This window comes from Vanacampus margaritifer, chromosome 11 (genome assembly GCF_051991255.1).
Source record: "Vanacampus margaritifer isolate UIUO_Vmar chromosome 11, RoL_Vmar_1.0, whole genome shotgun sequence".
Classification (NCBI taxonomy): Eukaryota; Metazoa; Chordata; class Actinopteri; order Syngnathiformes; family Syngnathidae; genus Vanacampus; species Vanacampus margaritifer.
In genome coordinates, this window is record NC_135442.1 from 4,329,989 (window position 1) to 4,343,607 (window position 13,619).

Below are 13,619 nucleotides of genomic sequence, written 5' to 3' on the forward strand. Positions count from 1 at the left end.
AAAATGACCCAGAAATCACTGCTTCAAAACAAAGTGGCTGAATTCCTGTGTCTTATTGGGCATGACTTCCTTGGACTTTTTTGCATGACTACCGGTACTTGTAATAGACATAACAACCAAATGTTGTGTGGCTCTGTTAAATTGGCTTCAGGGGCTGAATTTCCCCAAAAATTCAAAGAACCCATTAAAATTAGGGGAGCACCGATTGATCGGATGGCCGATCGATCGGGCCCGATTTCCTTAATTTTGGGGGTCCGTGATCGTCCGATTCCAAAGTGAAATTATCTGAAAATTTAGCCGGGGGTTTGGGGGCCGCTAGCACCCAGCTAGGTCCAGAGCAGTGCCATGTTGGGGGGACAAGGGGGCGTAGCCCCCCGGAGCTCATGGGTTTTCCGTGTTTTTAAGTACTTTCAATGCACTCACATGACAAAGAAATAGACAAAACAACAGCATAAATTTTCAATGTATATTGAACTATCCCATATAAAATGGCAGTTTTAGTCAACTCAAAATCAGTCACATTCAAAAACATTGGACTGCCTTTGCTTTTAAAAACTATCACTGAGAATATCATCATATCTAACTAATGTGATTACTAAGTTAACACATAAATAATGTTGAAGAGTTCAAATTTCATGAACAAATAATTGTATCATGACCAAATGAAAAGTAACTCATATTAGAGCATACCACAAATGTCTTTGTTATAGCAGAAGATGTTATCTGTCGGAGTCATGTGCATACACAATGAACTACAAAAAAAAATAAAATAAAAAAATCTGAATTTTTTTTTTGGGGGGGAGATAAAAAAAAAAAAGCGGAATTCCGCGAATTAGCGGAAAAATCACATCCCTGTTAAAAATAAACTCTCTCCATTCTCCGAGGTCTGAAAATGTCAGCCACTGTCCTCTTCTGCTGAGATGACTAATAATAGGCTTTTCATTTTTAATTGAGAGAACTACTTCATGCGCAGTTAAAATAACCTGCTTGTATTATGCCTCCCAAATTTCATGTCGCTAACTGAAACTGGCTTTTTAGCCTGAATTTTCAAAACGATGACAAAATCCCTAGCATCCCAACAGTGACGCAAGCGCTTGCAGGTAGGGTTTGTGGCGTGGGACGAGACAGCGAGGAGCAGGCAGCAGGTGTTGCGCCTCTGCCCCGCAGCATCATCTCGTCCTCCATCTGTTATGACAAATGTGCTTAATCAAAGGCAGACGCTCGGCGGAGAAAACAGTACATCAGAACAAATCAGGAAGGAATTTGATAAGAGCCTTCTCTGAATAATGAGTCTCAGAGCCAACTTACTTCTGCTATACCTTCACCTATGTAGAGTTTCCAAAGCTAAACTCCACAAGAACCTACCTACCGAACTGGAAAGACAAAAAAATTGTACACTGCTGAATGAAATACAACTTTCTGTCATTTATGACTATTCCTCAAACGAGTCTTCTTCTTTAAAAAAAAAAATCATTTAATCTCCATACTTCTATTACTTTTCTTAATAAAATATAGCTTCTTGAAATATAACTTTTTCGCAAATCAAATGCAAATTTAATCTCTTATTAGAACATTTTTCCAAATTAAATATAAATTCTTCTCATAGAATTATGACTTCTTTCCTCAGAAAAAAAGTCTCTTAATGTTATGTCCGTTCGCCTCTAGCAAAATATGACCTTAATCTCAACATTTTACATCTTTTCCTCACTAAAAAATATGACGACACTTAAAAATATGACTTTAATATCGCAATATTACGACCTACCCAACCCCAAATGACTTTTTTTCCTCTCATAAGAACTCAGCTTTATCCCCATAGTACAATCTGTTTTCTCTTTCTAACGTGGCTCTAAAACTTCTTTACACCGTAACGCCTGATGTGAGTACAAAGTCAGTCATTATGTCACGAGTGTGCACATAAACGCACACCGGAAAGAACAGAGTACACACTAACTCTTGTACCACCCATGTTTGCAGAAGTCAACACAAAAGGTGGTAAAAGCAGGAACAGGATCGTGTCACATTGTATTACATTTATGGGTCATTTTCATATTTAAAAGTATAAATAAAATAAAATAAATAAAATAAAAATAAGTATAAAATAAAAGTATATCGTATCGTATATTTGATTAACTCTTTGACTGCCAAAACCGTTAAATAACGTTTAGTAAAATCCTATGGAGGAGTGCCAAAGACGTTAAAAGACGTTTGTTTCAAAACAGAGGTGAAACTAACCATTTTCTATTGTTGATTACTGAAAAACGGAATAAGGTAGAAACAAACTTTTTTTTCTGATGAAAGATGAGAGTCCAATCTTTCATTTGGTAGTATGTGTGTTTCCATAGTCCAAACACATAATTTTCTGTGGACCTTGAAAGATCAGTCAAAATGCTTAAATCGGCTGGCACCCACGGCATCCCTTTTCTGAAAACGTCTGGCAGTCAAAGAGTTAATGACGGAAAAGCAACTTATTTTATAATTATTTGTTTTTGTATAGATAGATGGTCTACTGGTCTCCCACGCTGAAACAGAAATCGTTGAAGTCTATTTTGAAGTTATTGATTATTTAAAATATTAGGCCATGATAGTACTAAAGAAAATCCATCTATCCATTTTCTTCTGCGTATTCACACACTCTGATTGCGGGGCCAGCAGCTTTAGCAGAGAAGCCAAGATTTCCCTCTCCCCAGCCACTTCACCGAGCTCTTTTGGGGGGAATCCCGAGGCATTCCCAGGCCCAGGCTGAGAGACATACTGTCGTCTCTGCAGCGTGAACCTTCCTGGGATGTATCCAGAACACCTCACCAGCGAGGCGTCCAGGAAGCATCCTAACAAGGGATGAGCAAGTACCAATACCAGGTATCGGTATTTCAACCTCTACTTTCCTTCTGGGGCATTGCAAAAATGGTTGGTGAATACTTCTGTTAATGCTCAATAAACAGTACACTACAACAGTAAACAGTTTAAGTCCGTTAAAATGTTACACCCTGCCAACAGACTACAGATAGAATGTAGCCAACAACTATAATCTGTCATATTTACATGTAAATGTTCATTATTACACATTGTATGACTGTGTACTTTTAAAGAATTAATAAATAAATTTAAATATACAATAAAGAAATAACTCATTTAAATAAACATACTGCTCCATTTAGTGATGGGTAATAAAAAAAATTTAATCGCAGATTGGCAATCAGTCCCAAATATCCTGTTCATGTAAATGCTATGTGGCACCTTTGGAAATTGAATTGCCCGCCACTGCTAGTGATAGAAATGGCCTAAGTAATTATCGCTAAGTAACAAAAATTCCAACAAATTGGGAAAACTGAAATAGTGAAAAGCAGCTTAATGCTATGGCTCCCAAATTCAGTACAACATAGTTAAGTATTGGCTGCACATTTTCAGCAATTATTTTCAAACATGTATAGTGTATTCAGGAAATAAATCTCTGAATTCACTTTAGAGCCTTTCATTTTCTTCCTACCATTTGTCTCTTCTTCCTTACTCTTCATTACTTTGTCCTTACTTCCACCCTTCATAACATCTTGTTAAGTTTTGTCTACCTTTGAACCTGCCTTCATTCATCTTTGCTTCATCCTTCTGACTTCCTTTGTCCTTGTTTATTTCCTTCTTTCACCACCAACCTGTTAATAGACATCTGACATCCTTGCTGTCATTTTGCTTTCCTTCCTTCCTTTTAGGCAAACCTTGGCAACTTCCTTGCTACCATGATGCTCCCATCCCTTCCTTCCATCTCTTTATCATCATCCTTGTTAATTCCTGTTTGCTTTTTTTCCCCTCCCGCCATCCTTCCTTCTGTCCTGCATCCTCCGCATTTCCCTTCTTTGCTCACATTACCGTTAATTTTCATCCTTCATATCGTCCACCTTTCTCCCTGTCTTACTTTCAGACCAACCTCGTTAGCTTTCTTCCTAGAACTCCTCCTTTCTTCAATAACTTAATATAAAAACAGGAAAGGATGAAGAGAGTAAGTGCAAACATTACTCGTAGCCCACCTGGCAAATTTCCCATCAAAGATGCAAAAGTAGTACTTTTCCCGCCTAAAAAAAATGCACATTAAGACGTGTCCAATTAACGCTGCAGGTATGCAGTAATAACCTCCCCGCTAGCTCGTCGAAGGTGGGCGACCGCCAAGCACACGTCAACCCGAGACGTAAGTACCACACAAACTGCCGCTTCTTCTTGCGTCTCTCCCGGCACCACAAACCCGCCACAAGCGTTTGAAATGCGGTCACCAAGTTGGGTCCAGCTTGTCAACTTCAACTAGCCTTCTCTCCACTGACAGGCTAGCTTAAACTGGATTCTTTCACACGAAATACGCCATTAAATAACAAGGATCGCATCTGAAGTACCACCCAATAAAGCAGTCGCCATTTATGAAATATAACCTTAAAAAGCACCCCGGGACTCACCAGGAGCAGCAAGCCGAGCATTTTCCCCGGTCTCACCCGACTCCCGTAGCGGTTCCGAGAGGCCATGATGCCGCTGCGTTGCCACGTCTAGGCGCGCATGCGCAGCCTCGATTCGGCGGCTTCTTCCGGAGCCGGCGCGCAAGACCCTCTGGGAAGTGTAGTCCATATACAAGAACTCGGCCCACCTGCCATCCTCTTGTCGTTACTAGGAGATGGAAGAGACGCGTTTATTTTGCAAGCACGTTGAATGGCAATTATACACACACTGGGCCTCTCAGAAAGCAATAAGCAAATTAACGAGACAGTGAATCACTTTTAATTACGTCTCTATCAGCACATCTTCCTCCTGTTCGGTCTGATTAGAAGCAGGCGGAGGAAATAAATGATTCTATTTGACAGCAAGTACTCACCTAATAGGACGCTGTAATTTACTGGGATATTATCGTGTTGATTAATAGACGATTAAGTGTCTCGGGTCGGACGTACCTCTGAAATGAAGCTCTCAAGAGCTTATAGATAGAAAATGTTTTTTTTTTAAGTGTAAAAAATATATCTAAAACAAGATTGTTTTTTAAAAAGATTGAATTAATAACATATATATTGAAATCTTCCATATTCAGACAGGTAATCTGTCGACTTGACTACACATTTTAATGTCTTCTGAATGCCTGAGAAGTTCAAGTTACATATTAAAACAACAATTCTCTCTCTTTCTCTCTAAAAAAACTATATTTGATCTTGTAATATTACAATTTTTTTTTTAAATAAGAAAACTTAATTAATTCTCAAATTATTTTATGCCTTTTCTGATATTTGCCACCCCTAATGTGTCGAATTGCACAAGACTGGGGTCAATATAAGCAAAGACGTACATCTTAATGATATTTTATTATGATATTTGCATCAACTACAGCAGTCTCTGAGTTACACAAAAGGATCCCTGCCTATCAATACATTTGCAGTTAATGATTTATAGCTCCGTGTCAGCATTGTCAAAAGTACTTTGATTAACAACAAAACAGTCCAATATCAGAGTCATTTTTATAGTGTATTTTTATACAGTATTTGGATAGGCTCTACGGTTGTAATATTGTACAATCAGTACAAAATGTGAAGTAGACGATTGACAGTGATGACATATTGATGACTATAGTTATCGTAAAAATCTGTTGATATGCATAATATACAATCTAATTTATAGACTAAAGTACACTTTTTAGTATATTCTGAACGACTGTTTTGATATTTCAATTCAAGAGAGACTCGCCTCATGGTGCACAACAACATGACGTCCAAATTCCCACGAGGTCATGTTGTCCCCCCTCCTCCTCTCAGGTGTGCGCGTGCACGCGGCGCGCCTTTCACTTGGTGATTCTGTTCTGCTAGTGCACGCGCAGCACTTCCCCGCACGCGCGCGCCTTGCAAATTGGCCCCCACCATCCTCACTGAGGTGGTTTGGTCCGAAGCTCGCGGAGGAGCTCCGCGCAGTCTTCCGCTGCAGGTCGCCGAGAGAGGGACACTCTGGGCGGACACGGAATCTGGACCGCTCCGCTCCTCTGGACCCACCTCCACCATCAAAATTATTAGCGTCATTATTATCATTTTTGGACGTGAGGAACATCTGAGAAGGTAAGCAGAGGATCTTTGTCGCTGGGTGCACTTTTGGTGCGGCACTTTGCTGTGGTTGAAGCTTTGTGCTGCTGATTTTTCGAACTTGCAAGACTTTAAAATCAATTGTGCGTCTTGCACGTGAGACCTGTTTGCAGCTCCACTTTTGACTTTCCACTCACGTTGCATCCCGCCATCAGAGGCCTGTTTGTGGGTGGCAGCTGCCCTCACTCGAGTGGACGACCCCAAAACTTAGCAAAGAGAAAAAACGCTTTTAAAGGCTGTTAATAAACAGTTGAAAACCGTTGCAAAATTGCTTTTTATGGCCTGTTAACTGCATTTGTTGCATGCAAAAAAATGCATGTTTTTATCACAAACCTTTGCTGGGAGTACTTGTGCATTGAATGCAGCCTTGATAGTCCTTTTTCACGAGTGATTCTCGCTTCAACAGCTCGTTATTTAGCGTTAATTGTATTCAAAAATGCAGTTTGATTGTAAGCAGAAATGCATATTTTTAGCCCAAATCTTTGTTATGACTACATGTGCATAGAAAGCAGCATTGTTTGTCATTTTTCATAAACGATTCTCCCTTATAAATCTAGTTATTGAATGTTATTTTCATTCATAAGTGCGTTTTTCTTCCTCTGGACCTGTCAAACAAAGGAAAATAGTTGCTGGAAGTGTTGAAGTGGCTGGCAAGGGAGGATGGAGGGCGACAGGGGGCAGTGTTGAGCAGCCAGGTGAGCTGTGGTGCTGCAGAGCAGGTTGACAAACACAAAAAAGGTCATTGCTACTGTTGATTGCTGTCTTTTGTGGATTCTTTCACTGTCAGAGAAGATGATAAAAGATGTGAAATGTGTTTCTTTTGCACTGGGCAGGCTTGAGCGCGTAAGCAGGTTTTATTTTTTTTAAAGGAGCGCTTTCATTTGCTGTTTAATTGAGACTCTGTTGCTTGAGCGCCTTTAATGAAGAGGCCTTTATTATTCATTAACGCTCAAATGGCTCTCGAGTGCAGCCTAGCAGATATTCGTCTTATTATTTTTTGTTCATATCACTTTTGTTTGATGGGGAGAATTTGTTTCGTTCATTTCAGGCTGGGAAAAGGCACATACAAATATGGATTGCCGTTATGCATTGCATTGATTCGCCAGCATTAAAAATCTGTTATGTAGCTATTCTTAATATTTTGTCATACTTTGTCAACATTTCTATCATCTGGCTATATGTTTATCATTGAAATGATTATTAAAGAGTATTTTTTATTTATTTAATTATTTTTTGTACACTCAATGCTTGAGAACACAATTTGTAGATGTAGTCATTCATAAAAATATATATTTTTGGTTTTGTATGCTTATCGCGCAAGAACATTTTTCTATACAGATGTCATGTAATTTTACTAACACTGGCAACTATTGCGTAATGTCTAATGCAGCAAGATTCGCCAGCAGCGGTGTATGTAGCATAAAAAATATAAATGTTTCAATAAATACTTTGTATGTGGATGTTAATGGCAAGCTACATAAATAAATAGATGCGTTACACACAGAAGTGAATGTGAACAGTATCATTAATGTGCAGATTCAAATGCAAACTGTACACAAACTAAATAGATACTACAAGTGATAGCAGCAAGACTAGTCAGCAGCACTTTTCTGGTGATATGTATCAATGATAAATAATATTAATCTGAAAGGGAATAGCAAACCTTGAGTCGATGCTAATTGTGCAGATGTGAATGTGAACAAAAGTGGCGATTATAGTCAGCAGTGTGATATGTAACATAAAACACCATACATGAGTTGAGTTGCTTGTCAATAAATACAATAACTGCGGGCCTGAATAGCTAACTTTATATAAATGGATACTACCTGTATATAAGTGAAGCAGCAAAAATAGGCAGCAGCATTATTTTGGGAAAAAGACATTAATCAAATAAACAACTGTACCTTAACAAATACAGTACTGTACAGTATAACTGACACACTGTACATGTTTAAATGGATTTTGAATGTGGACAGCAGCATTGTATGTCGCATTAAAAAAAAAAATCACCAGCAAGGCTAACTCTCAACGGTGTAGTGACAACTTTACATGATACAAACAGAATATTGTACTATACAGTACTGTTACTGCAGTTGCGAATGTGAAGGAAAGCAGCAAGAATAGTCGGCAGCATTCTACGTAGCCTAGCAATGCTAACTTATCAACAGTGCGGTGACAACTATACATGAACGATAATAATAAGCTCAAATATAGATGGGAATTTGAACAAAAGCAGCAAGAATAGTCAGCGGAAATATATGTATAAAATAAGGCTACATATAAGCTGTTGTGCTAACTATTCCCGTCCCTATTATCCACACGTGTGAAGTCTCACACGGTTGTTTTTGTTAGAGCGCTAACCCGCTTGTCTTACGGCGGATTAGTGTTGTTTTTGTCACCGGTCGGAGTATCCTGGGTCGTTCCTTTTAGATGGAAAGCAGCTTTTCATGCCTGATGAATTTATGAGGGCTCTTGACAGCTCCTCGTGGTGTTTTTTTCTTTTTTTGGGGGGGGGGGGGGGGGCAGATGGGGGGTCAACCGGACCAACTCCACTTTCTCCACACCGCCTTTGTTCCGGCTCCTTTTGTTGCTGCCGCTCCGGAGGGTCCGTATACCACCGCGGTGTCTGATGTCAGCATTCATTATTGATTTTGTGTTTTTTTTAAACCAACACTGTAGCCGTTCATCAAATTTGCAATGAGGCATATTTAAACAGGTGCGCCTCGTCTGGGCTGCGGGGTCGCCGGGTTGTCGTCGTCTGGGCGGATATGAAAGTTTGATGCGGGGAGAACAGGATCGCGCTCCTTCATGCTCTCTCCGAGCTTGCTCCTTTTAATGAATGCTTCTCAGAAGCAGCGACATCTGTGCTTTTTCCAGTTTCGATTGCACTTAATAGCGGTGACGTCACTCAACCAATTCACAGGCAATCAGGAAGAAAATGTGCGGTTTGTCGCAAGGAGGTGTGCTATTACTGTACTCGGGCTGAACCCTTGTATTTTTTTTTTTTTTTTTTTACCTATTAACCTTCTTTTTTTTTTTACAAGACGGTAGCGGGGATATCATGGCATCACCTGTGGATTATTGCATTTCCTTGGCCTCCAGTCTGTAAGGTTGCAAAGGGGTGAAAAATCTCAAGTAAATTCCTATGGGAATTTTACAGTGTACCCCGCTTGGCCATAGACTGTAAATGGAGATGGTACAGTCGAATGTTTAGTAATATTAATATTGTCTATCTACATGTGAAATGTTTAAATATCCGTTGCTTAAAGAGTTGGACATTGGACCTTTTCTACAAGGCGTCTTGACTCAGATATAGCTGAAAAGAAGACCAAAAGGATTTTGACATACTGACATAATAGTACAAGCAGTTAAAGATGAAAGACTTGACATGGTAGATGTAAAATCAATCAATTTCTTGCTCCTTTTACTGATATCTGAAGTCTGGCAGCAATTGAAGAAGTAAAACGAGTGTCATAAATGTAAAGATGTCGTATCGGGTTCTTGCTCCTGGTATAGTACAATGAGAAAAAGTAGAAATATCTGGTAGTAAGATGTAAAACCAGCTTTTGATGTTACAAAAAGCTTAAATTTGATGATCTGGCAGCATTAGAGAGTTCCCACAAAGTCGGCCGGTGGGCGTGTCCAGCTCCCTTCAACCATATTGTCTGGATCGTCCCCGTCGCGGCTCAAAGCGAAGCTTCAAATCACCTTCATGCGCTCGGATCTTTGGAATGGAATAGAATCCCAATGTACAAGTTCCGTCAGCTGTCTTGGTACAACCATGTACCCAACACGAAACAACCATATTGGTTATGAAAAGGAACACTTGTTTGCTGGAATTCACAAGGTTATTAGTACACGTCGTAATGTACATTCAGTGCAAGTGTAAATACCAGGCAAAAGTTGACATGGAAGATGTAAAAACAATACATTCTTACTGCTGTAGTAAAGTAATCAAAAGTGCCGAGGTCTGGTGGCAATTCGTTTGACTGATGTAAAAAAAAAAACAGTTTTTCCTTCTAGTGCGGTGAAGTCATCTTATACGAGCGAACTGTCAGCTATATGAATCATTAATGTTCTTGCTCCTGGTGCTATACAATTTTGAAAAGTTGAAACATTTGGCAGAGATTGACATGGACGCTGTAAAATCAATAAGGTTCTTGCTCCTTGTATGATACAATTATCAGAAGTTTAAATGTCTGTTAGCAAAATGTAAAATCAATAAGGTTCTTCTTACTCCCAGTTCAATACATCAATCTGAAGTTTAAACACCTGGCAGCAGTTGAATGTGGAAGATGTAAAAATCAATCGAGTTCTTCCTCCGAGCATCGGAAAATCACCTGACTTTCACCCCGAACACCCTCAAAAATCCTGGCTCGGATATCTTAAAAAATCAATAGCGTTCTTTATGTGGGACACTCATCAATAACCCTGAAAGCTCACTGAAATGATTGTCACTTTCACATGGGTACATTTTCCTGAGTGTCATTGAAAGCCACGTTGGGGAATAAATGACACACAGCGCTAACGGCTAGCGGCGCCCTGTGCTGCTAACGAGACACATCAGCAGGACGTAGTCTGATCCACCATGTTGGAAATGAATAATTCCAACATGTCTGTCTGAGAAGAGACCCCCTCGCACCCCCCTCCTCGCCTCCTCGCATTGTTGTCCCTCATGGCCTTGGCTCTCTCTTTTACTCTCTCTGCGCCCGACATGACACTCAACCTCAGTGTGGCGTGAAACCAGACGCGGCCACGGCAACCTAATCTGTGCTAACAATGCTAATCATGCTAATTAGCTCTCCATTAGCCTCCACTGTTTGCATATAAAGAGCCGGTCCAGTTTCACTGGCTCAAGGATAAGGTTGAGGTTAACCTACGGAACAATAAATGTCTGACTTTGAGTGTGTGTGTGTGTGTGTGTATAAGTTTGTGTGTGTACAGGTGTTTGTGTGTGTGTGTGTGCATGTATGTGTGTGTGTATTTCCTGTTTGTGTGTATGTGTGTGAGTTTGTGCGTGCACATTTTCTGTTTGTGTGGGTTGTGTGTGTGTGTGTGTGTGTGTGTGCATGTGTGTGACAGTGTATGTTTTTGTGTGTATGAGCATTGATGTGTCTTGTGTGTGTGTTGTGTGTCTTTGCGTACGTGAAGGCATGTGCCTTTTCTCCGTCGTCCCTGGTGCGAAGAAAGGAGGCGGAGGAGAAAGTGCCTGATGGAGGCGACCATTGTGGGGGCAGGAACACTGTTCCCATTGAAGGATGTGTGTGTTTAGTTGTGTGTGTGTGTGTGTGTGTGTGTGTGTGTGTGTGTGTGTGGATGCATGGCGGCAGCTTCCAGAAGCTTTAGGAAGCCAAGTAGCTCACTCAATTGGCTGTTGCAAGTGTATTGTAAGGATGTTGAGAATGCAGGTTTGTTGGATTAGTGGACGACTCCAAATCGGAATGTTTGTTATGTTGTAAAAAAATATATATCGGAAAATAATATGAAAAAAAATTGTTCCATTTTTGTACCGTCAACCAACTTAGGTTTTTAGTCTTTAATTAACACAAGTAGCATTGTTTGTCAACATGGAAGACAATTTGTAGACAGTGAATGTAACATAGGCCCTGGTAGAACACGTAACGACTTGTTCCTGTTAATGTGGTGTCGATTGCACGGCGTCAGGCATCTCGTTTTGTCCGATTAGATAAAAGGCGGCAAAGCGCTGACGTGCGCGGCGCGTTTTAATAAGGTAAAAGCTTGAAGTGAAACGTCCCAGTAATGAAGCGGCCCGTCCCCAACGGATGCCAACACGTCTTCAATCACTTTCACTACAAATTGCAGAACGATGCTTAGGCAGGTTTCAAACACTCATTGCAAACCCCAACATTGCCTTCAAACCCTAATTTGAAGCCAAAATCCTGCCCTGAATGCCTAAGTTAAAACCCTAACTGGAAACCCTAATTTGAAACCATAACTTTTGCTAGTAGTCCCAACTTTAGTTCGAATTGCTATTTTGACACCAAAACTTTTTGCTTAAAACCCTAACTTTAAATCTGAAACCCTAATTTCAAACCCTAATACCGTCTTAAAACTCTAACCTGAAATCGCAACACTGAAACCCTAATTTCAAAACAATTTTTTTTTAAATACCTAAATTCAAACCTTAGCTTGAATCCCTAATACCGTCTCGAAAAGCCTTATCCTGGCTTTAAACCCTAATTTGAACTCCTAACCTTATTTTTAATAATTTTTGCCTAATTTCAAACACAAACTCTGACTCTGGCTAACCTCATTTTTGGATTATAACTTTTATTTCAAACATGAACTTTAAACCATCCATCCATCCATTTTCTTAACCGCTTAGTCCTTACAAGGGTTGCGGGGTTCACCCTGAACTGGTTGCCAGCCAATCGCAGGAACTTTAAACCCTTACATGAAATCCTACCCCTGTTTTCAAACACTAATTTGAACCCCCAACCCTGACGCCAAATTTCAAACCCTAATTTGAAGGCCTAACTGTATTTTGAAACCCTAATCTAACTAACCCTTGTTTGAAACTTTATACAATTCCAAACCATTCTTAAACCAGGCTTGAAATCCTGATTTAAAACCCTGACTTTTGATTTTGTGCCCTAAACATGAAACTGAAATTTCAAACCATAATTTCAAACTCTTGCCTTAGTTTGAAACCAATGGATGTCGTTGATATTTTTGTGATTAACTCTTTGACTGCCAGACGTTTTCAGAAAAGGGATGCCGTGGGTGCCAGCCGATTTTAAGCATTTTGACTGATCTTTCAAGGTCCACAGAAAATTATGTGTTTGGACTATGGAAACACACATACTACCAAATGAAAGATTGGACTCTCATCTTTCATCAGAAAAAAAAGTTTGTTTCTACCTTATTCTGTTTTTCAGTAATCAACAATAGAAAATGGTTAATTTCACCTCTGTTTTGAAAAAAAACGTCTTTTAACGTCTTTGGCACTCCTCCATAGGATTTTACTAAACGTTATTTAACGTTTTTGGCAGTCAAAGAGTTAAGGGCTATATAAATAAACTTGACTTGACTTGACAAAGAGCAGGCTTTGAAACCCTGATCCAAACTTCTTGTTTTGAAACCTTTACCCACATTTGTAACCATAATTCCAAACCTTGATTTAGCTGAAACCCTACCTTGAAACCCCAACTTTGCTTGTCTTCCTATATTTTAACATGCATTTGAGGCTATCATGTAAAGAGAATGCTGATAATAGTAATCGTGGATAATAAGTGTGATGTCATGTCCTCTTGAGGCTCACTCGACCCCGCTGCTGCGTTTGTTTTGTTTTGGCCGTCATAGCAACGGCAGCCTCTTTGTGGCGAACGAGAGTCGTGTGACAGTGATGAATGTGCCGGCCGAAGAAGCCGAGCCTCTTGGCCTCGACCGCTTCAATCGCAATTGATGATTTATTACGCATGAGAAGAAAAAAAATATCAGCCATCACTCCTCAAGGTGGACGGCAGAAATTAAGAAATGAGACTCAGCCGCGCTTCAATTTAGCATCAA

At 39.9% G+C, this 13,619-nt stretch overlaps 2 protein-coding genes across 7 annotated transcripts in view; one reads left to right on the forward strand and one right to left on the reverse strand.

Annotated features, from left to right (window-relative positions):
* pdia5 (protein disulfide isomerase family A, member 5) overlaps positions 1–4,553 on the reverse strand; it is a 35,953-nt gene extending 31,400 nt beyond the window's left edge. Inside the window, exon 1 of the mRNA XM_077579321.1 lies at positions 4,437–4,553. Coding sequence (XP_077435447.1) covers positions 4,437–4,502 — 66 coding nt within the window. The 5' untranslated portion in view covers positions 4,503–4,553. The remainder of the gene's footprint in view (positions 1–4,436) is intronic.
* A 1,329-nt stretch (positions 4,554–5,882) lies between these two features.
* sema5ba (sema domain, seven thrombospondin repeats (type 1 and type 1-like), transmembrane domain (TM) and short cytoplasmic domain, (semaphorin) 5Ba) overlaps positions 5,883–13,619 on the forward strand; it is an 83,179-nt gene continuing 75,442 nt past the window's right edge. For all 6 annotated transcript variants that reach the window (XM_077579293.1, XM_077579294.1, XM_077579295.1 and 3 more), the window contains exon 1: positions 5,883–6,065. The gene's annotated coding sequence lies outside the window, so the exon portion shown is untranslated. The remainder of the gene's footprint in view (positions 6,066–13,619) is intronic.